Raw genomic sequence first — 26,165 nt, 5'->3', positions numbered from 1 at the left:
AAGGTTAATACACTCTTCCGTAAGTCAATAAAGCACAAGTAAATATAATGAATATTTTCAGTATTAAATTGAAAACTGAATAAACACAAATGTGACTCAGTTTTAAGACAATGTATAAAATAAATTCGGTATTGAGACTTTGAGATTTAAAATAAAATAGCACGGTCGACGTTTATCCACATACTCGATAAACATTGAAGCTGCGAATTCTCGCAGTGGAAAATAACACGCTACATTGCAACAGTCTATCTATCTTTATACCTGAACGGGATTTGAAGCTCTGAAAACACGCGTCAACTGCTGCACCAACATTTTTTTTTACCCGTACACAGCTCGGCATACACAGGCTAGACGGACGAGGACTTTCACCCTCATGAAGTTATCACCCTTGAAGGCGGGGGACAGATCTTGAGTACGTCAAGGTACAAAGCAGCAGATATTGAGTACTTCGAGGTACGAAAGCGCAAGATCGTGAGTGGGTCTATGTTCAAAGAAGATCTAGAATACAAGGTATAGAAAAGGTTTTGAGTTCATCAAGGTACAAAAAAGGTGTTGAGTATGTCAAGGTACAAAAAAAGATCTTTAGTATATGATGGTTCTGAAAAGATCTTGAGTACATCGAGGTACAAAGAAGCTGGACTAGGATAGATCAGATTACCTCACAGATGCCAGAAAATGTGTTATGATTTTTATTAGTAGTAGTAGTGGTAGTAGCAGTAGTAGTTGAAATGTCAGCCAGATTGTGATAGCAGTGTGTGACTGCGGGTCGCTAGCGCAAATAACTTGGATGACCAGGCGGTTAAGAGTGAAGCCTGTGTCAAAAGTATGTCACAGATATATTTGTGGAAGATTAAAGCTGGAGGGTTAATAAAGCGCCTGGGAAATGGGAAATAATATTTGATCCGAGGAAGGAGTGGGAAGCTTCAGTTTCGTGGATCAAGAGCTATTCAGCAGCAGCACTGGTGCCCAACGCCCGTAAAGGGGATTTGGCTGTGTAGGTACGTAGCTTTGAATGATTTTAAGCTTGACAAATATTGCTCATGTCTATCTCGCGGAGGTTGGAGCCTATTTGTGGTTACAGACTTGAGTCTCAGCTCCTGGCTCTGCCTTTTCGCTGGCCGCTACTGGGTCCGCTCTCCTGGCAACGTGAGCCTTATACCTATTTTTAAAGGTTTGTATGGATCTTGTATCAGCTACTGCTTCCCCCCACTAAACCACATGATGAGACATTCACATGGGCTAAGCACTCTCAAAGAAAAAGTCGTCTTGCATGTTTGTGATAAAAAGAAACTGGATCCTCTCCGCCTGTTCCACTAGCAAGCTTTGGAGTTCCAAGCAGCTGACACCACCCATTTCTGTTAATGACAATAATAGTGCAAATCGGTCGACTTGTTTAACAGACTTCCGCAGATCTGGAAAGAGCTTTCCATCCCTATAAACAATGAATGGTGAACCTTATCAGTTTCACTTTTCAATGCCATTCCTAAGTTGCTGTAGTGATGCACTCGATGTCGTTAAATGGAGGAACGACTAATGTTGAGTTACTCTGGGTTGTGACAAGCCTATGCCGTTATTATAATGACATATGTTGACATTCAATCACTCAGTTTTAAGCGGCAACATCAGCGGAGATCACATTCTTCATTCTCTTCCTCTTGTTTTTGGTGGACTTTCGATACCACACGATTTCCGCCTCTTCCGTAGATTCTGACACAGAACTGTCTGTGGAAGAAGATGCCAGTTCTACTATATGTAAAAATGAAGCCTCTCTTGCCATCTTCTTTTAGCAGTCGTCTCTTCGTTTATGTTCTCTGATCGATGGATCTCATGGCACTTCGCCTTTCCGGTTCCCACTAAGCCTCCAACAAAATCCGATCTTCTTCGTTGTTTATGATGAAAAGAGTGTTCACATGGGTCACGTCTATCAGGTTCGCAAGCCTGCTCCTGAATGCATTCTTTCTCTGCGCCTAGCTGATCTTATTCTTGTTTTTCTTTAAAAGTTTTCCGTCCATGCAGAGCGCGAGGATCTTGTCGATGGCATGACTCATCCTCCTGAATGGAATTCTGATTTTCTCCCTAAAACCATCAATATCTTCAGCGCTTGTCATTAACTACTTTAGATCAACGTTACGAGTGCAAGAAAACACTAAACACTTAGCTAGGGGAAAGCATTTTCGAGCCAAGAATGTCTACCTGGAGTCTATATGGAGGGTATTCCGGGGATCAACGCCCCCGTGGCTCGGGCCACGACCAGGCCTCCCGGTGGATCACGGCCTGATCAATCAGGCTGTTACTGCTGGCCGCACGTAGTTCAACATACGAACCACAGCCCGGCTGATCAGGCACCATTTTTAAGTATCTGTCCACCTCCCTCTTGAAGGCAGCCAGGGGTCTATTGGTAATTCCCCTTATGCATGGTGGGAGGCTTTTGATTAGTCTTTGGCCCCGGTCACTTATGGTGTTTTCTCTTAGTGTACCACTGGCGTCCCTCCTTTTCACTGGGGCATTTTGCAAAGCCTGCCAATCTTTTACTTTCGGAGGGAGTGATTTCTGTGTGCAGATTAGGGACCATTCCTTCTAGGATTTTCCAAGTGTAGATTATGATTTCTCTCTCTCGCCTGCATTCCATCGAGTACAAGTCAAGAGCTTCCAGGCATTCCCAGTAGTTGAGGTGTTTGATAGAACTTATACGTGCAGTAAAAGTTCTCTGTACACATTCTAGATCTGCAATCTCACCTGCTTTGAACGGAGATGTTAATGGACAGCAGTATTCCAGCCTAGAGAGAACAAGTGATTTGAAGAGGATCATAATTGGCTTGGCATCTCTTGTTTTGAACGTTCTCATTATCCATCCTATCTTTTTCTTTGCAGTTGTCATCGTGGAACTGTTATGATCCTTGAAAGCGAGATCCTCAGACATTACCACTCCCAGGTCCCTCCCGTTATTTTTTCGCTCTACTGTATGATCAGAGTTTGTAGTATACTCAGTTCTAGTTATTATCTCCTCCAGTTTTCCATAATGGAGTAGTTGGAATTTGTCTTCATTGAACATCACATTGTTCTCCGTTGCCCATTGGAAAAATTCGTATATATCTTCTTGGAGGATAACCGTGTTCTCAATAGACGAGTCTCATGCAGATCCTAGTATCGTCTGCAATGACACGGTGCTGTGGATTACATCTCTGTCTATGTCTGATATGAGGATGAGAAACATGATGGGGGCGAGTACTGTGCCTTGTGGAACAGAGCTTCTCACTATGACAGCTTTTGATTTAACTCTTTGCCAGTTATTTCTTTAGCACATATTTTGTGCGCTATTACGTCATGATCGCACTTATCAAAGGCTTTTGCAAAGGCTGTGTATATTACATCTGCATTCTGTTATCTAGTGATTCAGTAGTTGCGAGATGCAGGAACAATCTGCTGAGCCCATGTTGCCCTGGATGTTGCAGTTTTTGGGAATCCAAGTAGTTCGCAATCGTGCTTCTTAGCACTCTTTCAAAGATTTTTGTGTGACAATAGAGTTATTGGTCTATAATTCCTAGCTAATGCTTTGCTGCCAGCTGTATGGTGTGGGTCTGGAAATTTTTTGTTCGGACTGCCCCCTTGTGAACTGCTCACCTTGGCATTTGCTGTTGACACCGACACCATGAGATAGTCCTCCCAAGCTCACAAGTGGCTCTTACAACATATTTCCAGTTACTACTGTTCTTGTAAGAAATTCCTAACTATACAAGATTGAAGGATTTTCTCACTTGGTGGTATGAATTAAGTTCTCTGTCCCTCACCCTCAGTACCTCTTGCAGTGACGGACTTTTCTGGTGTTCGCGTGTCTGCTCAAACCCAACAGACCAACTACAACCTACGTTTCCCCAGAAATGTTGGCCAACTATGCTGGATAGAGACGAATATCCACAGTACTTCAGGAAGCCTCTTATGATTTTGTTGTCTCCAGGCCAAGTGTATTAACGCCTGTTCTCTGGGCTGATTGACACAGCAGGTCTTCCTACTTTAGTGTCTGTACTCCAACTGAAGTTGGCGACGCTATTGACTCCTGTCTTCATTTGAATTTTGGGTTGCCAGTTCTCTGGTTAATGCGACTATGTTAAGTTCCTAGGACTACATTACTAGTATCTACGGTTAATTACTATTCTGATATTAGTTACTACTATATAAACCTACCTAAACCCTCCTAGAAGGGTAAATATATCAAATAATATGTACAGTCGTTAAGTGTGTGGAAGGATGTTAAATGCTTGTACTGATTATTTACTGTTTCCCTGTGGAAGTTATTTGGTCTCCCAATAAATTTCCACAGTGGGGCTATATCCGTTGTTTTTAGTGACTGGAATTTCACCCATGTCTAAGCTTCTCCATAGTAGACTCAGGACACGAAAAGGGATTTCTTGCAGTTCTTAATTAACACAGAGTTCCACGAATCTGGGCCTGGGGCTGAGTGCATGGGCATGTTGTCAATGGCTTTCTCAAAGTTTATCCGAGTTAGGGTAATGTCGGAAATTTGGCATACACTAATGGAGTTTTGAATCTCATTCATAAAAAAATTCATTTGGATTGTCGATGTTTAGACTGATTAATGGCTCGCTAAACAGAGTCGTATTAGGATTTCAGTATCTCACTCATTTCTTTGTTGTCATCCGTGTAAGTTCCATTTTGTCTGAGCAGGGGTCCAACACTAGATATAGTATTTGCCTTGTTTTTGGCATATGAAAAGAAATATTTCGAATTTCTTTCAATTTCACTAATCGCTTTTACCTCCTCCTGTCTCTCCTGGGTCCTGTATGAGTCATTTAACTTAAGTTCGATACTTTCCACTTCCCTGGTCAGCGCTTTCTTCCATGTATCAGATAATCTAGCGTTCTTGAGGAGCTTAGTGAAACTTCGTCGTCTTCTGTAGAGGGAGCGTTTTTCTTTTCTTCTCTTCTTTCATAGGGGAATATGTCTTGAACATACTTCAGCTGCTAGGAAGTTGATCCTCTCCAGGCGCTGGTTTGGATCCATGTTATTTAAGATATCTTCCCAACATGTTTCATTTAAGGCATGGTTCACCTGGTCCCAGTTGATGTTCTTGTTATTGAAGTTGTATTTGGTGAAGAAACCTTCAGAGCTACGTGCATTTTTCTGATGAGGACCCCTGTGCATGTAAGTCTGAAGTTCAATTAGATTGTGATTGGAATTAGTTGTTTTTGATATTGTTATGTTTCTTACCAGGTTCTCATTGTTTGTGAAAATAAGGTCAAGTGTGTTTTCCAGTCTTGTTGGCTCCACTATCTGCTGACTTAGGGTGTGTTTATTGCAGAGATTTAGTAGCTCATGTGTGTGTGACCTTTTATCTGCACTGCATACAGGGATTGTTTCTGCTATAACATTATTTGCTACATTCTTCCATTTTGTATGCCTTAGATTGAAATCAAGCAGTAAGATGTCTGGTGGTGGAACTGGAAGGCTTTCCAGACATTAATCAATTTTTAGTATCGGTTCGTTGAACTGTTGGGAGGTTGCATCTGGTGGCTTATATACAACCACAATGACTAGGTTTTGGTCCTCGATCTTTGTTGTTAGAACTTCAACTACATCATTTGTGATGTTCAGCATCTCCATGCAGATGAGCGACTCTGCCTGTTTTTTTTTTCTGTCACATTTAAAAAGGTTGTACCCATTTATCCATATTTCGTTGTCAAAGTGATCTTTTGTGTAGGTCTCTGAGAAGACTGCAAACATTGCATTTGACTACTCTAGAAGTCCACTGATAAAAGGTATTTTGTATTTATTAGTAAATATAAACTAGGTTGTATTATGTGTTTGTTGGGGGGATTTTGTTATTTTCATCATTAGTTGTGGTTCTGGAGAGCCATGGGAGGGCCACTGGCTGTGCCTCTAGTCTAACAAGGCTCCAAGGTGGTTGACTAATTTTGTTATTTCTTTCTATTTTCTTTCTTCGTTTCCTGCCACTAAAACACTTTGAGTGGGGTTGTCGTAACTTCTATTGTTGGTCTTATGAGGTCTGTACCTCTTGGTCCCTTTTAGATGGTATGCAGGGCAGTTAGTGTTGTAGTGCTGTTTTTGGAGGACGGAAGAGTGGCACATTTCTGGGTGAAAGAATTTACAGGAGGGAGAAAGACACACTCCTTTAAGACAGGAGGTCACGACGTTTTTTGGGATGCTCAAAGTTGCATGTCCCATTTGTTTTTCCTGATATTCCATGCTTACATATGCCCCAAACAGAATTTGCACAATTTCGCTTATGATTGGGTAGAATTTTTGGTAGTGTGTTCTCAAATTGTGCAGTTTCAAGGTCTGCACTATAATCCTCAGTAGCCAAGCCAGAGCCACCCCGTCCTGCTTCCGAGGAACTAGCACTTTTCCCAGAAGAAGAAGAAGAAGACTCCTCCACTATATCTGTAATGTGGGCTATAGTCGTGTTCAATGATGGTTGTATATTTTAGGTTTTAATGGTGGCATTGATAGAGTCCATAGCAGAGTTTGGACTGGCACTAAGGCTGGGGGCTGAATCTGAGTCAGCACTGGGGCTGGGGGCTGAGCCTGGGCCAGCACCAGTGCTGTGGGCAGTAGTGCTAGGACTCGGGGGTGGGTCTGGGTTAGCACTATGTTTAGGGGTTGGGTTAACTGACATTTTTGTTTTCTGTGTTTTTTTCAGTGGGAAACAAAAACTTAACAGATTTAGTGATCTGTATATTTCGATCCCAGAAGGGGGTCGATTTTTTTATTATTTATTAACACAGGCCATTTCCCACCGAGGCAGAGTGACCCAGAAAAGAAGAATAAACACTTTCATTATTAATCACTCCATCACTGTCTTGCCAGAGGCGTGCCTATACTACAGTTCAAAAACTGCAATATATCTTCTCTCCTTCTCATCTCCAGGACTCAAGTCCGGCTAACCAATTTCTCCAAATCCCTCCAACAGCACGTCAAGTCACAAAACCATTTACCCCACTCGCTCCTATCTAACGCACCTATCTAGCATACCCCTGGCATGCCAAACTTACCTGCCACGCCCTCTATAACCGTTTCTCCCACTTTAGCATTCAGGTACCCCCCCACAGTTATTCTCTCTGACTTGTTTTAAAACTCCTTTAACATTCACTTAACATCTCCCAAAATTTCCCTCCTGTAAATCCTCTCTCCTCCAGATGCATAAACACTTATTATAACCAGCTTTTGAAATCCTACCCTTATTTTAATCCACATAATCTTTGAATTTATAATTTTGTATTCCGTGTTTTCCTTCCATAACCGAGCCGTCAACATTATTGTTCCCCCTTAGCTCTAACTCTCTCAGATACTCTTGACTTAATCCTATTTGTCTCTCCCCAGTGAAACTCCCCTCCCCCTTTCTTTTCCTTCAAATTATTGGCAATCATCTCTATCTTATCATCCCCACTACATCCATGCATATTCAAACATGCCAGCTTCATAAGTTTTTCCTATTATTAGTTTTAGTAATTTATACAGGAAATGGGGGTTACTAACTCATTGTTCCTATGTTTCTGTCTCAATGTGGTTTATTATTAAGTATTGATAAGCTGTTACTCTTATATGCACATCACCAAGGATTGTCCCTCCAAGGATACGAAGTTCTGCTCGACCTGCGGCAACAAATGACATGATTTAAGGCTTGCACCACCACCATTCCACCTAAATGCCTGAACACCACACCCTCGCTGCTAAATTTCCAACAAGAAGAGAAGTTCTCAAGAAACAGCAAGAACACCTAAAGAAAAAAACTGCAAAATCTCCGTCATATGCTGCAATTACTAAACTGCAAGAAGATACCATCAAAATACTCACGGCCACTCAAACTTCATCCTCCACCAGCAATACACTACCTCCAGTTCCTGTCGATGTATCTACAAAAATTCACTGCTGCATGATATATGCGCATATGCACAACAAAGCTATACCTGGATCCTTCAACACCACCATCAATGAACTCTTCAGGCTGAACAACATAACTAATTTTACATTCTTGGGTTCTCCACCTTCTTCAGACATAAAGACCACCACAAATATCGTCAATGTCTCAACACCTGCAAGTCACTCTCAAGCAGCTCTACCACCACCATGGCCTACATGTGACGAGCCGCCTCAAAATCCCACCAATGAGATGCTTCCACTGCTTTCCTCCGTCAGAGACCTCACCCCAAAACTTGATCACCAACTAGAGCATGCCTCACTACCACGTCATCTCTCTGCTCTGCTATCAACACCACCGGCGAACCACCTGCCGCCACTTACTAAAGAAGTACGAATCATGTTCTGGCATCAAGTTCTACACTACTGAACAACACAGCGACAGTATGTTCTGCGACGAAATCTACCAACGAGTCAAAGATGGAGCGGTGAAGTATACCAGCAACCCAGATCAACACTGCACGACTCAAAACATGGTTGAGGACATCCATGAGTAAATTACCAACTATATCTATGAGAGCATGACCCGAATCATCCAAGTCTGCAAGTCAGCAAGAAAGACTTTCTACAGCACTGAGCCTAAGGAGGTGATTGCCAGGAAAAATGTATTAGTCTTACCATACAATGAGAACCTGGTTTGCCTGTGAGAGGCATTAAAAAAGATCAATTTAAATCTTGCTTTCAAAAACACTGGAACTGTGAAACAAAAGTTGATTAAAAACACACCCTCCAACAAAGTTGGTGGGGTTTACAAGGTCCTATGTACTCAGTGTCCTCATATATTGGTCAAACAGGTAAACCTCTGGAAACCAGAATAGCCCAACATAAATACTCAGTCAAGACAGGGCAGGAGTCGAATGCTATCTTTAACCTTATTAATTCCTGTAATCACCCACCAGGGTGGGCTGCTGCCCTGATTATTGTACCCAATTATTCTGTCATAGAAGAATCATAATTGAATCTTCTCTCTTGAAACATGAGAGGAAAACCATATATAACTCAAATTACGGGTTATACAAGCTCGATAGCTATTTAGTAATCTGTTCTACACAATCTTAAATAAAATGATATACAAAATCAGAGGATTGCTCATGCCAGGTGGTTTCATGATGGATTGATGATGCTCAACCAGTGTCGATACACCATCATGCTACATCAGTTGTGACTGGTTATATAACACGTTTAGCTGTTACTGTACCATACATTAACAGGTACACAAGATTATTTGATAACATTGAAATATTTTCGGAATAGGATAGAAGATTCCCATTCAAAGCATATTAATCGATACTGAGAAGACTGGTAGACAATGTTTACGAAAATGTAAAGAGATACTTCTGAGTATCCCAGGAAACATTTGAGTACCCCATACCAGGACATTTAAACTGATAAAGGAGCATACTAATTTCCTTTCTTTTATTAATTTAATAGGTTACACAGAATAATAGCAATACATATGAATCAAGTCATATGATCTGTTCTAAGCATCTGGAAAAAGCTTGGGGCTGGCTAATATATCTTCTAATTTCATAATCCTTGTCTTCTCAAAACCCTCCTACCCCATATGGGGTGGATGGGGATGGTGGTGGTGCAGGTGGCGTCAAACTATTGGCCCACATTCCGTGAGAGGCTGTGGTAGGTGACAAACCCGCACTACGCTACTCTGAGAAAACTTTCCCTCACTCCTTCAGTTGTTGTTTTGCAACTTCGCAAAACTCCTGATGATGCACTGAAAAATGTGAAAGTACTTGAGATAAAGATTTCCACTCCCTATGGCTCGTCTTTCATAGTTAAGCTCGCCTGTCTGCGATTATTTGCATATATATATATATATATATATATATATATATATATATATATATATATATATATATATATATATATGTATATATATATATATATATATATATATATATATATATATATATATATATATATATATATATATGAAAGAAGTGAAATTCCAAGCACTTTCGTGACTTCTCACATTATCAAGGAACTATAAAGACAATATATCAAAGGAAGGCATATAAAGGGTCGAGACCACACCTCACCATCACATCCCATAACAAAGCAACACCTGACATGCAACGACCCCCGACTCAGAAGGAGGAATGCTGCAGCAGGCCCGCTGACCCAAGTAGACAGGTCCTTCACGACATCCCACTAACAAATTATTTATCTAACCCCTATCACGTGCCTTCAGCATTTTATGGAGATGGAGCATGGACACAGGGGTCATCCCACACACACTAAAAACAACAGACATAGACCCACTCCACAAAATTGGCAGTAAAGCAATTGAAAAGAACTACAGACCGATAGCACTAACATCCCATATAAAAATCTTTGAGAGGGTTCTAAGAAGCAAGATAGCTAACGACCTAGATAACCATCAGTTACACAACCCAGGGCAACACGGGTTTAGAGCAAGTCGCTCCTGCCTGTCCCAGCTACTTGATCACTATGACAAGGTCCTGGATGCTGTCGAGAATAAACAAAATATAGATGTAGTATACACAGACTTTGCAAAAGCTTTCGACAAGTGTGACCATGGTGTAATAGCACACAAAATGCGTGACAAAGGAATAACGGGAAAAGTTAGTAGATGGATCTACAACTTCATGACGAATAGAACAGAAAGAGTAATAGTAAACAGAATAAAGTCACAGGAAGCCACGGTGAAAAGCTCTGTCCCACAAGGCACAGTACTCGCTCCCATTCTATTCCTCATCCTCATTTCTGACACAGAGATGTAAGCTTTAGCTCCATGTCTTCTTTTGCGGATGACACCCGGATTATCATGGTAGTGACCTCCATCGAAGACACCGCAAGACTCCAAGCGGACATCAAAACAATTTGAAGTTCAACGAGGAGAAATTTCAACTACTCATATATAGCAAACTTGAAGAAATTTAAAATGTGCCAGGGTATACGACAAATTCTAACCATACAGTAGAGCGGAAAAGTAATGTGAAAGACGGCGCGCATAACGGAGATAAAACACCTCAATTACTGGGAGCGCTTGAGGTTTCTAAACCTGTATTCCCTGGAACGCAGGAGGGAGAGATACATGATTATATACACCTGGAAAATCCTAGAGGGACTAGTACCGAACTTGCACACGAAAATCACTCACTACGAAAGCAAAAGACTTGGCAGACGATGCAACATCCCCCCAATGAAAAGCAGGGGTGTCACTAGCACGTTAAGAGACCATACAATAAGTGTCAGGGGCCCGAGACTGTTCAACTGCCTCCCAGCACACATAAGGGGGATTACCAACAGACCCCTGGCAGTCTTCAAGCTGGCACTGGACAAGCACCTAAAGTCAGTTCCTGATCAGCCGGGCTGTGGCTCGTACGTTGGTTTGCGTGCAGCCAGCAGCAACAGCCTGGTTGATCAGGCGCTGATCCACCAGGAGGCCTGGTCACAGACCGGGCCGCGGGGGCGTTGACCCCCGAAACTCTCTCCAGGTAAACTCCAGGTAAATAATGTCAGAGTTTCTCGCCTTCAAAGACCACAATGTATCTACCTCATCTGCTAGGAAAATGATAGGATGGATAATGAGAACCTTCAAAACTAGGGACGCCAAGCCCATGATGATTTTCGTCAAATCGCTTGTGCTCCCTACCCTGGAATACTGCTGTACACTAACGGACCCCTTCAAAGCTGGCGAAATTGCAAACCTGGAGAGTGTACAAAGAACTTTCACGGCACACATAAGTACGATAAGGCACCTAAACTAGTGAGAACGGTTGAAGGTCCTTTATCTGTATTCTCTCGAACGCAGGCGAGAGACATACATGATAATATACAATTGGAAGGTCCTGGAGGGATTGGTACCAAACCTGCACACGAAAATCACTCCCTATGGAAGCAAAAGACTCGGCAGGAGATGCAACATTCCCCCGATGAAAAGCAGGGGCGCCACGAGTACACTGAGAGACGACACAGTAAGTGTCCGGGGCCCAAGACTGTTGAATCGAATATATTTCATTGTGATTGTTTATTGTTAAATTATTATGAACAAATCTAAAATATATTTAGTTGGATTAGGCTAAAATAAATTGCGCTTGCTATAATAAGGTTAGGTAAGTTTCAAAGATTCTTTTGGTGCAAAAATATAAATTTTTACATTAACATTATTGAAAAAAATGTATCTCTAAACGTATAAGAGAAAATTTTAGAAAGGACTTTATTTTAAATGAGTTCTTGTTAACTGACCAGTTTTACCTATTAGACACGACATATATAGATATATATATATATATATATATATATATATATATATATATATATATATAGATATATATATATATATAATATATATATATATATATGTGTGTGTGTGTGTATGTGGGTGTGGGTGCAGTGCTGAATAAGTAAAAATTGCTATTTTGGCTTAAATAGCAATGTATTTCTTTCCGAATAAGGCAAGCTAAAATTTCTGAATGCAATAATTTCGTAAAAGTCATTCTGTACCTAACGAAGAAAAATATAATTCATTTTGTTTGTTTATTATTAAATTATTGTAAACTAATCTAAAATATATTTAGTTGCATTAGTTAAAAAAAATTGCGCTTATTATAATAAGGTTAGGTAAGTTTTCTAAGGTTCTTTTGATACAAAATTATTAATTTTTGCGTTAAAATAAATTAAAAAATAAATATATCTTTTAACGTATAAGAGAAAATTTTAGATAGGATTTAATTTTAAATGAGTTCTTGCTAATTAACCAGTTTTACCTATTCGGAAAACATACATATACTCTGATGCTGAGTCTGCAGGTTCGAATCCTGCTGTGGACTAAGAGATGATGTTTGTAAATAATTTTGCCTATTTGCGAATTGTTATCCATGCTACAAATATGTCACATTGTATTCGGCGTATGTCACACACCCATATAAGCATGCCTCCCGACCAGCGAATTTAACGAGCAGGGGCCCCATCGTTATACCAGTACCTTGGTTGAACCAGCCAAACACAAGGAAGCCCGCCAAAGCTGTGAAGCGATGTGGTACAGTGTGAAGCAGCTTTGGTAGACTTACCTTCACAGTTGGTAGCTACAGTTTTCACCGTGTCTTGCGCTTACATTTGTCTCACTATACAGAGCTGTAAAAAATGTACATAGGCTATACATATATTGTAAATACCAGTTCTTTTGGTGAAGGAAACTCAATCATTTACACTTACTGCTGCCTTTTTGCTCGTTCCTAAGTAGTTACCGTGTTACAGCTAGGTATGCAAGCCAGATTGTCTACACCTAGAAATTCCAAGCGCTCTCGTGATTTTTTTTAGTGTGGGTTTCTTGTATATTTCAGAATAACAATGCCACAAAACAACAAAACAAAAACATTAAAAATTGACTTTGCTCATGGCAAAATTCATTCATATGCAGACATGCTTTAGGGCAGCAGCGAGTTATGAAGGCTGCTGCGGCAGACTCAGCAGCGGAGGTTCACACGGGAGCTGAGGTACACACGGGAGCTAAGGTACACACGGGAAGTGAGGTACACAAGTGAACTGAGGCGCACACGGTAGTTTAAGTAACACGGAAGCTGAGTTACACATCGGAGTTAAGGTACACATGGGAGTTGCGGTACAAACGGGAGGTGAGGTACACATTGGAGCTGAGGTACACACGGGAATTGAGGTACACACGGAAGGTGAGGTGCACACGGAAGGTGAGGTACACACGGAGGGTGAGGTACACACGGAAGGTGAGGTACACACGGGAGGTGAGGTACACATAGCTGAGGTACACACGGGAGTTAGAGTACGCACAGTATAATGCAGTTTATAATGCGTTTAGAGGTAGTTGTTACGGGACTATCCAAGGTGTTATTGATTGCTGAGTTGAGACGGATCGTAACTGGTGAGTCAGCAACACTGCAGGATAATATAAACTCAGACTAGACCGAGGTTTATTTACAGTGGGATGCTGTAGGCTGACATAGGTGAGGGAAGCTAATGCTATGACCACAGAGAGATGTTGACCACCGGGCAACTATCGGGAGAATGAAAAACAGACAGTCACTACCTCACATTAAGTCCGTACAGGTCCATCTAGTGAGGCCTACGAGAATTTTGAAATTAAGGGTTGGAACCTTGTTACATCCATAGGCCACGTACTTCGGGTCATTCCGACCCGACAGCACTAGAATGTGGCAAGTGAAAACTCAAATGCTTCTGTGGTTTACCCTTTTCCAGAAATAGTAAAACGAGTGGGCCCTAAAAAAAAAAAAAACTCCAACGCAAGCTGTTCAAGAGAAAATATGGGCTAGACTGATGGTGATGGATGGGGCCAGGGGACGTCAAGACAGCATTGGAGCGTAAATCTCTCAGTACAATTGGTTCGCTGGACTGTACAAGACATCAGACGTTGTCCGTACATTGAGGAATGTCAATCCATCTGTGCATCTGTAAAGCGCTGACTGGCAGTACTATTTTCTAGAATGTGCCATGTGACAGGTTATGACATGTCAAGCCATGACATCACACCATGATGTCATCAATACGTCACCACGACGTCTTGCCTACCGTCACACCATGTCACGCCCGACGTCACACCCGACGTCACACCATGAAGTTATGCCACATCACTCCGGCATCATACCACATTGTCACACTACCAGTATTAATCTGTAATTTCGTATTGAGCAATATAAAATGTTTTCAGTAATCTCTGGAAAGATTGTGAGAAGAAATTTTGAAGTGTTTGGTGTTCCCATTGAAGAGAACATGTGTTCAATCAAGTATCGTAGGTCACGTGTTATTTCCTCAGTGTTCCATTACTGTTGTCAATTATCACAATTATACAACATGACTCTCGCTGAGCAGTCTCGCCTACAACTGCCACACGCAGTTATTCTGTGACAAATGTAGCCGACAAATATCACTGAAGGCATCTTACCCTGAATCTTCGTTAAGGTTCATCCACTTGTCTTTGCCATGTCCACGACGTCATGCTTGCTGGCACCGTAAGTCGTGCCATACGCTAGGCCACTCCTCCTGCGATTGTCCTGTGACATAGTCCCAGTCGAGAGCTCTCCTGGAATGTGACACAGCCTACTGTCCCTGGTCCAATTATCTGATTGGTCAGAGACTCTGTTGCGATTTGGTGACGGTGGATAGAGCCTCCACAATTCTTTGCTCTGAATGACTCACACAGGTAGAGCTCTTCGTGAGATACAACATATAATTTTGTTACAACTCGTGGTCTGGATATCTGTTTCATTAACATATATTTCATTAACATTCTTGCTCATACGGGAAGCGCTAAACCCATAAGCATCATGTATCGTTTGGACGTAATTAGATTTTATGTAAGGAAGTTGAAGAGTATTTTCATTTTATTGGACCACAAACAATTCAAAAGCAGCAATGCACATCTTTCCCACCTATATATATATATATATATATATATATATATATATATATATATATATATATATATATATATATATATATATATATATATATATATATATACAAAACAACCACTCTGATAAAATAGAGAAATTCCAAGCGCTTTCGTGACTACTCACATTATCAAGGAACTATCATAGTTCCTTGATAATGCGAGTAGTCACGAAAGCGCTTGGAATTTCTCTATTTTTTCAGAGTGGTTGTTTTGCATATTCTGAAATCACCTGTTTACAGTGATCTTATAGCATATATATATATATATATATATATATATATATATATATATATATATATATATATATATATATATATATATATATATATATATAATGTCGTGCCGAATATGTAAAACTGGTCAATTAGCAAGAACTCATTTAAAATTAAGTCCTTTCTAAAATTTTCTCTTATACGTTTAAAGATATATTTTTTTCATTAAAGTTTACGTAAAAATTTTTAATTTTGCTCCAAAACAATCTTAGAAAACTTACCTAACACTATTATAACAAGAACAATTTATTTTAGCTTAACCCAACTAAATATATTTTAGATTTGTTTACAATAATTTAATACTAAACAAACAAGTGAAATATATTTTTTTCGTTAGGTTCAGAATGATTTTGGCGATATTATTGCATACACAATTTTTTGCTTGTCCTATATGGCAAGATGAGCGTTGCTATTTAAGCCAAGATCGCAAGTTCTGCCTATTCGGCACGACATATATATATATATATATATATATATATATATATATATATATATATATATATATATATATATATATATATATATATATATATATATATGCAATAAGATCACAGTAAACAGGTGATTTCAGAATATGCAAAACAACCACTGTGAAAGAATAGAGAAATTCCAAGCGCTTTCGTGACTACTCACATTATCAAGGAACAATGAAAGTAGAAGAACAAAGGAAGGTATATAAAGGGTCTAGCCCACACCTCACTATCAGATCCCACAACAAAGGAACACCTGACACGCGACTCATAAGAAATGGAACACTGCATCAGGCCTGCCGGCCCAACTAGACAGGTCCTTCACACAACCCACCAACAATCTATTCTACCCAAGAAATAAGAATTTTAAAAATTATTATTTGTCCAATGTATTATTAAATTCTCCCCAAATTCTATTAATTATAAATGGATCTAATTTATATAAACCAAAGGAAATATTCATATTGTCAAAACTGCTTTTTATGAAACAAGATTCAATTATATTCCTGTCGACCACGGACTTGCTTGATACTACTTTCTCAACTTTTTGAAAATCAATTGGATGGTTAAAATCTCTCACATGAATAAATAGAGCATTGGAATCTTGCCCAGTTCTAATGCTATATTTATGTTGTTTTAATCTTAGTTTGAGATTTTTACCAGTTTGACCGTAATAAACTTTATCGGAAATTTTACAAGGAATCTTATAGACACATCCTTCATTTTGTGTCTTATGCCCAAAAATGTAGATATACACCATTTCCTTGGCAAATTAAATAGCTTAGCCCATTCTATAAACTTTACTGTTGAATTTGAAGAAAATAACTCATTGCCTTTTCTAGATGTTTTAATTATTAAGGGTAATAATGAATTCAAATTTAAAATTTACAGAAAACCTACAAATAACTGTTCCTATGTCCACTATTATTCTTCGCATCAAGATAGAGTTAAACTGTCTGTTTTCTCATCAATGTTTTTGAGAGCTTTACGAATTTGTAGTCCAGAGTTCATAGATGAGGAAATATCCAAAATTTATGAAATAGGTAATGATTTGAAATACCCAAGAAACGTAATTGATAAATCTTTTAAAGTTGCTAGAAATACTTTTTACAATCCAAAAAGGGACAACCAGCCTTATTCAACTAAAAATATGTTGGTTCTCCCTTACCATGAAAACTTGGTTGATATGCCTTCTCTTCTTAAGACTTTTAGTATTAAAGTTGTATTCAAAAATCTTGATACAGTAAAAAAAAACTTTTGATAAAGAATTCCCTGCCAAAATGCTGATGGATGTGTCTATAAGATTCCTTGTAAAATTTGCGATGAAGTTTATTTTTATTACGGTCAAACTGGTAAAAATCTCAAACTAAGATTAAAACAACATAAATATAGCATTAGAACTGGACAAGATTCCAATGCTCTATTTATTCATGTGAGAGATTTTAGCCATCCAATTGATTTTCAAAAAGTTGAGAAAGTTGTATCAAGCAAGTCCATGGTCGACAGGAATATAATTGAATCTTGTTTCATAAAAGGCAGTTTTGACAATAATATGAATATTTCCTATGGTTTATATAAATTAGATCCATTTATAATTAATAGAATTTGGGGAGAATTTAATAATACATTGGACAAATAATAATTTTTAAAATTCTTATTTCTTGTGTAGAATAGTTTGTTGGTGGGTTGCGTGAAGGACCTGTCTAGTTGGGCCGGCAGGCCTGCTGCAGTGTTCCCTTTCTTGTGAGTCGCGTGTCAGGTGTTCCTTTGTTGTGGGATCTGATAGTGAGGTGTGGGCTAGACCCTTTATATACCTTCCTTTGTTGCTCTACTTTCATTGTTCCTTGTTAATGTGAGTAGTCACGAAAGCGCTTGGAATTTCTCTATTCTTTCACAGTGGTTGTTTTGCATATAGTGTGTATATATATATAAATATATATATATATATATATATATATATATATATATATATATATATATATATATATATATATATATATATATATATATAACACGGAAGCTAAGAAATAGATTTCGTAATTTCTCACATTATCAAGGAACTATATGAAACTGATTTTTTAATAAATATTATCGTTACAACAAATTAACTTTTTTGTCTTTGCTTTTTTCAGAAGAACAAGGAGTTCATGCAGGACATAATCTACAATTCCAGGAAGGAAGGTGAGCCATGTTTGTGTTGTGTGCTGCCCCTTAACACTCTTATCAGACACTTCTCTAGCTCTCAAGTTAACCATATTTCATACAGTTACCAGACACCGTTATAGGGCTTAGCTCACCGCCTTTGACACTGTTACTTGACACACTGTGTTCTGAAGCTGACTACTCACGACACTGGTTCATAAGATCAAAGGAATAATACTTACAGTGAAAACTCAGAACTAGATGCAATTTGGATTCTGTGGGATCCGGGAAAGCTATTTTATCACTGCATAACCCTAGCCCTCGGTACTTACTAGGAATGATGCAGAATGCGGCAAGAGTTTCTAATGCAGTTTAATGTTAGCAATGAAGATTAGTAGTGAATCAGAAGAGATATTCACAAGTTATCACACGGAAACTAATATCTCAGTTTCTTCATTAAAACTGAAAAATTTAGACATAAACAGGCAAAACAAATCCAAACCTTCCACTAAGGTAAACTGAAGAGGCATTCTCTTGTTTTCTCAGTGATCAGTATTCTATAACACACCAAGATAATACGCTTGAATCTGCTCAAAAATTTCATTATCATGTTATCTTCGAAGTGTTCAAGCCAGTAGGTAAGACACTCAGAAATGATCTCATTTAAACCAATATTTAAATTTTCCCAGTTTCTTCCATAAAAATTAAAAATTAGGACCTATACAGGCCATTATCCATCTCACCTGCTCTCTGAAAAAGATTGACCTGTCTTTAATATTTACTAAGTATGTGAGTAAGTAAATAATAAGTAGGTTTTTAGATTACAGAGGTATTATGGAGACAAAAAGAAAAACGTACGTTTTGTAGGTTTAACCCAGGATGCCAAAATAAACTCGACTTATTTCTGGTCAGAGAACAACTTCATCCTTTTTTTTCACCGAAACAATTTTTTTTTAATAAAATTCGCCAATTAAAAATTGTTTAACCAAAAATCAATGGGAAGCTTCTATGACAAACACATCAGCTTTAAAACGTTTGAAGTCAACCAGAAGATCCATTTACCAGATATTGCACAGAATTAACAAAGTTTTTATATTTTAATCAGGAGGAAGCTCTAAACCCCTACGAATTATATAGTACCTGGAGAATGGGAGACATTGAGGTTCGATCCAAGTCCAGTTCCTTGGATCAAGAATCTCTCATCAGCATCAAGGTACCCCCTCCCTTAAATACTATATTTGCGTTTGACTTTTTTCTAAGCCTGTCACGGTGTTAGGTAGAGTTTTCTTATCATCCACTAGTTTACTCTAAGACTTTCCTTTTAACTACAGAATGTCATTTGTACTTCAGAATGCCTTTTTCTACATGCATACAATTTTCAACCTTAGCAAGTTATTACTAGGAGAAGACTCGTGAAGCAGCTGGCTAGTATAGGTGCCTTATGTTCACTTATTTATACCTTATATATGGACCATTCCCGAAATTTGTTGCCATGTTATAACTTTAGAAATCATCTTCTGATTTACTTTAAGATTTCGACATTCTTGTATTATTCTTAGAAGGTTGGCAGTGTTAGTGGTGTGTGTTGGTGCCATTTTGTCTTTATTCTTTAAATAATTGAAGAATACCTCATTAAAAGTTAACTCGAGAAATTTTCAAACACGAGCTTATAATATTTCCGTTATCATTTCTGCGTTTTTATTCTCTTTAAAATTCTCTGCAAAAATATTTAATTTTGTGTTTTTCAGAAATTCTAATTTCATAAATTCTTTCGATAAAACTGGCAAACTGGCACCAACAAAACCCAAATTTAACACAAAAATACTTCAAATTAAAATACACCAGAACATAATGTTTGAAACTGAATAAAAGAAATATTCTGTATTTATTATTTGGAAATCAGTTTATTTAATGTAATTGGCAGATCAAAATTTACACTGCTCATATTGAAAGTCAATCTTTTATTTAATAAAGTTCACCAACACTGATAGTTTGAAGTGTATCACAAAAGGCATTCTCGAGAAATTGATCTTCATTCCAAGATTCCAAGATTTTTCAATGTCAGTAAAATTTCAGAATTTTTAACTACACAGTCAAAAATTACAGTGTCACCCATTTTATCGAATGCAGCAGAGTTAATTTTTTTTAAGCTGATCAGAAGGGGCATTATTTAGAAAGTGAAGGGAAATCAGTACCTCTGTTTCATAAAACTGTCAGATTGGACAGCACATTTGGGATGAAGTCAGTCAGAAAAGGCATTCTCCACTTATTTCATGGATTCCAGCGAGACCGAAGTTTGTGAAGTATTTTAGTATATCGATAAATTTGCCCACGCACAGTCTAAACTTAATGGGTTCTAACATCTCCATAAGATTCATCAGCGATTGTGCTCGTATAGTGAAAAAAAATACGCTACATTACACATAAAATTGGCAGATGTGCTCCTACACTTGAATTTCATTTTCTACCATCGTCGAAGTAGAAGGCAATTTTTTTAAAGTCTGTACAGGATCTGTCACATAATAAACCAAGTTATGTATTTGTAAATACATGAATGAAAGATACTTAGCTTAAGTGACGGCTCAATGTCCCCGTAGCCACCACCGGGTCGTTCCGTCAAAGAGCCGTATATAATCCAGCCCTAGGCTGTGGGAATCCAAGTAATAGTGAATAATATAAGCATAAGAGCATATAATTTAGCTTTTCACTTTAATGAATAATGCTGAATAGACGGACACTTACTTGTCTGGGTTCAGTGGCCCGTAGATAACGAGGTGTGTTTGTAAATCTAGACACGATACGCCCTAACTATCTGCTGAAGCCGACCTAACTAGGTGCATAACTGACTAGACTTACCTGGGTACTTGTATCTAACCCGGAAGTTTTTTCCCTGGCTAGTGGTAGGGAAAATTTCACCCCGATATCGTTATCTTGATTGAAGTGGTAGTGTCTCATAGTTGCACTGTCTCTAACTGAAGATTGTTCACAACATACACTGTTACACAACACCAGGATCAAGATTAGTCTTGGTTTCACGGTAATTCACAGCAGGAAGATCACAGTTCACTCTGCCATAGTTCTACCTTGAATGTTTGAGATTGTACAAGGGCCACACTGTTCCTTTGTTCAGGGAAATGTTCGCGTGACACACGCTTCCCCTTCTTCTCCTGAAGCCAATCTGCCCTGCGTAGCGAACTCAGCCCTCACTTCGCCCTCCATACAAAGGATTTGCTGAATTCAGTGTTATTACTCTTCCTTGCTAAACACTGCAAGAGTATTCAATACGAGATAGCAGATTTCTTGTTATCTAGCAATAGACGACAATTCATGATAGCCTCAACTTGTAAATAAAGTGGGTACAGGGTTTTTCTTATTTTCTTTCTAAAGTAAAGAGAGTAATTACTCTTGTTAACCCACAATATGGTTGCAATGCATGGAGAGTGGTGTGTGACTATGACTGGTACACGCTGTTACTGCATCGGCTTCAAAGTAAACTGTTGATCAGGAGACAAGATGCCATTTGCCCCTTCCAGGAGGGTTAAGTCCCTTAAGTCCCTCAGGGTCGCTGAAGGGCTGAAATCCCCTTTCTGGAGAAATTTTCTCCACACTGGGGGCAGGGCGAAAGTTCACCGCAGGTGAACTATTCATCTCTTAACATTAATTTGATTTTCTCACTCGCCACCACTGCTGATTGTCTTTTTTTGACAGCTTTAATTTGTTGGGTTTCTGGAGAATCACTACGTTTGTTTTCAACACACTGTAATTTTAACGGCTCTAGTTTATCTATTGTCTGCTTATTCACTACACCTTTACTCAAAACATTAAGTATCCTGACGGTACCATTTGCATCAGGATGTATGGTCACTATATTTCCAAGAGGCCATTGAGACCTTTGACCATCATTATCAATAATCACTATATCACCAGGTCATAAGGAAGTATGATTTTCAAGAACACCTGCTCTATAGAAGTGTTCTGTCAGTGAGGTGAGATAGTCTTCTCGTTATATTTTCTCCCAACTTTCATTCACTTTATTTTTTTTATATTTTATTTAAAACATTATAAATTACAAGGTGGTATAAAATATTAAATAACACCACAACCACAATACAGGATCTGAACAAGATTACTAAGAATCATATCACAAGTGCAGGAGAAAATTTTTTGAAACCCCAATACAAAATAGGAATGTGTAACAAACACGCAGAATACATACACACCATTCACTGACACATATTATACAAAATGATAAAATATCTGACACATACACACAAAACTGTTGGAGGGGGGACCCCCCCATGAAAACTCATCTATAAATACACCCACATCATTCGCACACTTATTGATCACAGCAGTGATCAAACATTAATTTATGTAATGTTTATATATACATGCAACCGGTTATGAGATTTTACTTAAGAACAAACTCTGGTAATTATTCTAAAACATTACTCCATAACAAACATAAGCATTATACAAATTACATGATCATATAAATCATCAACAACTGCAAATTTTATACAGCATGTGTGATCACAGACGAATTACTCCCAGCAGATTCTATCCCAATACAAAATAGGAATGTGTAACAAGCACTCAAAATATATACACACCATTCACTGACACAGTATACAAAACGATAAAATATCTGACTCGTACACACAAAACTGTTGGAGGGGCACCCCTTAAAACCAATCTATAAATACATCCACATCATTCGCACACTTAATGATCACAGCAGTGATCAAACATAAATTTATGTAACTTTATATATACATGCAACTGTTTATGAGATTTTACTTAAGAACAAACTCTGGTAATTATCCGAAAACATTACTCTATAATAAAAATAAGCATTACAAAAATTACATAATCATATAAAGCATCAACAACTGCAAGATTTTTACAGCATACGTTGCATCAGCAACGAAACTTAATACCATTACAAAAGTGATGGAAATCTAAGAGGAATTAAATTCCCTACAAAATTACAATAAATACTACGAAAATACGTACCAGAAAAATTATCTTTGCAAAAATTGGTAGACCAACATGGACAGTGACTTCTATAACTCCCTTTTAATCACAAGGACCTAATTTATACAAATCCTGGGCTTATCAAAACCTTTCACACAAAACTTACATGTCAACACAGCACCACGCAGTACATACCTTCCCGACCCTCACATTCTTTTGCAAAAACTTTACCTCATACACTCCCCCTCCGAAAACTAATGTCAACCCGCTTATAAAGGAAACCAGTCCTTTACGTATAATTAGCTCGCCAAATGAATGAGACCATTGACCGTAATTTTGCAGTAGGTCTCCGGAAAACGTGCCCTCCACTGTCCCCCATAAATAAGTTTGTTCCTGCAAACCGTTCTATACATGCCTGCCGCAATTGCCCTAATTCTAATTTCCCCCTCCGTGTCCCTCATCCCCCAGGAAATATACAGAAAATCCGCCACTACATACATAATCGCCCTTTTTACTTCTCTTGAGACCCCGCATACTTCTAACGTTAAGGCTCGCAGGGTCTCTACATTACCCCCACCCATCAACCTAAAAACCTTCACTAACCACACCCTTACCTCCCTCAACTCTTCACAGAAATAAACCGCATGAAAAGCTGTTTCCTGTTCCCCACAGTGATCGCAGCTTTCGATGCTAATATCCCCATCATAAATCTATATACAAACTCCCGTACTCTCGGCATTAACTTAAGCTTTCGAAAGTCATTCCATATCATCCCCCAATCATACAAGGGATAAACCGATACCCCCTGTATGATTTTCGGCCTCCTGCTCATCGTCACCAAACGCCCCACCCTAAGTTTTGCCACCTCCCTAAACAATAACAGTAACCTCAGCATATCCTCGCATTCAATTAATTTTTTTCCGCTCCACCATCTCCGCACATCCTCCATCACTTTCCCCACTCTAACCCCTCTTCCCCCCCCCCCCTCCCTAACAAACCTCTGTTTCACATATAGGGCCTTCACTCTCGGCCCCAACGCTAAAAGGCCTACTCCTGCACTGCGTATATTCGACATCACCACTTCCTTGCTTAGCCATGCCCTCTCGAAACCCCAAACATAACGTAATGCCCTCCTCTGAATCTCCTGTACGTCCTGACTCTACAATGGATACACCACAGCCATACTCCACACTTTACTATAAACTAATGAATTTACAATTACTGCCTTCTCCACCACCACCTCCGAATTCACCTGCCTAGCCTCCCACGCATCTGTCATGTATATAACTCCACAAATTTTTAGCCTAACCACCACTTCCCACCCAAACTCCAACCACAAGCCCCCCCACCCCCACCCAGGAACCACCTCCAGCAAACTTGATTTTGCTCTGTTCACCTGCATTCCAGACGCCCTCCCGAAAAGCTCCAACACACTTTCCACCGTACGCAATCCCTCCACTCCGGCTATCAGAGCAGTGGTATCGTCCACATACCCCACCACATCTATACACCCATCCTTCTCTCCATTTAAAATCCCCCTCCCCTCAACGAGCCCATAAAATGGATGCTGCAAACACGCAAACAATATTTGAGACAGGGGACACCCCTGTCTTAATCCCCTCTCCATCCTGACAGGCCTACCCAACCTGCCATTAATTTGTACCCGCACCATTGCAGATGAATACATTGTATCAACCCACCTCACCACTCCCATGCCAAAACCGAGATGCAACAAACTAGCCCTCAGAAAGTTTCTATCCACACAGTCATATGCATTTTCCCAATCAATACCCAAAAGCCCTTCCCCGTTGCAACCCTCCAAAAAATCCCTAATGCGGCCATGCCCATCTCTCATACTTCTGCCTGGAATACGCCATCTGCCCCTTATGAATAACCACACCTAACACACCATACCCCGGCCGGGATTGAACCCGCGGTCAGAGAGTCTCAAAACTCCAGCCCGTCGGGTTCAATCCCGGCCGGGGTATGGTTTGTTTGCAATCGTGTCATTACGATTTCGTGAGTCACACCTAACACCTTCTTCATCCTATTGCCCAATATCTTTGCGAAAATCTTGTAGTCGACACACAGCGAAATAGCTCTGTACGCACTCAATACTCTTCCCTCTTGCTTTTTGCGTACTAATACGACTACACCCGTTCGCTGAGTCTGTCCTAACTGTCCCTCCCATCGCATACAATTCATGACCCTCACCAGACAGTACTTAATGTGCTCCCATTGAATTCTATAAAAATCATTTGAAATCCCATCTATACCCGGCTCCTTGCCAGTACTCATGTTGAACACAGCCTCCTCAACTTCCCCCATGCTAATCTCACCTCCCATCCCCATGCCCTCCTCTCCACACGACCCTAACCCTCTCCCCCCTCACCTCCTCAATAGCATCGCCTTCCCCTTCCCCCACTTCCTTTGGAACCAGAAATCAGCATAATTACTCTTGCCTTCTGTAGTATTTAGTACCTGCCCCTTATGATATCCACCCATATCCTCACTTACCTCCAGGTTTAAAATAGTCGAATCCTTCTGCCTTACCCTAAAACCTCGCAAAACACTTCCCGAAGGTTTATCCCCCCACAGCACAGCCTCCATTCCCGCCCTTACACGTACCGCATCAAATCTACCATAATGTAACTCCGCCAACCTGTCCATGAGTTGCACCATGTTTCCATACTGCCCCCTCCCCTTCTTACTCACTTTATTAAGGTGTTTGAATTTACATCTGAGTTGCTTAGGTTCGAAATAATTAGGATCCTCTATGATTTCTTTATCATTCATGGAAGGAACAGGTTCGAGCCATCTTCCATGGAGAAAATGAGATGGACTTAACCTTTCTAAATTGTCCAGATCATCGGTAACATAAGTTAGAGGTCTGTTGATTCTATTTTCTGTTTCATTTACGACTTT

At 39.4% G+C, this 26,165-nt stretch overlaps 1 protein-coding gene across 1 annotated transcript in view; it reads left to right on the top strand.

Annotated features, from left to right (window-relative positions):
* Positions 1-26,165, top strand: part of Epac (Exchange protein directly activated by cAMP) — a gene marked incomplete at its 5' end in the record, with an annotated part of 1,038,330 nt that overhangs the window by 517,529 nt on the left and 494,636 nt on the right. The window contains one exon of the mRNA XM_070086005.1: positions 18,254-18,302. Coding sequence (XP_069942106.1) covers positions 18,254-18,302 — 49 coding nt within the window. The remainder of the gene's footprint in view (positions 1-18,253; positions 18,303-26,165) is intronic.

The sequence above is a fragment of the Cherax quadricarinatus genome, chromosome 17 (assembly GCF_038502225.1).
Source record: "Cherax quadricarinatus isolate ZL_2023a chromosome 17, ASM3850222v1, whole genome shotgun sequence".
NCBI classification, from domain to species: Eukaryota; Metazoa; Arthropoda; class Malacostraca; order Decapoda; family Parastacidae; genus Cherax; species Cherax quadricarinatus.
This window is presented reverse-complemented; position numbering and strand designations above follow the sequence as displayed.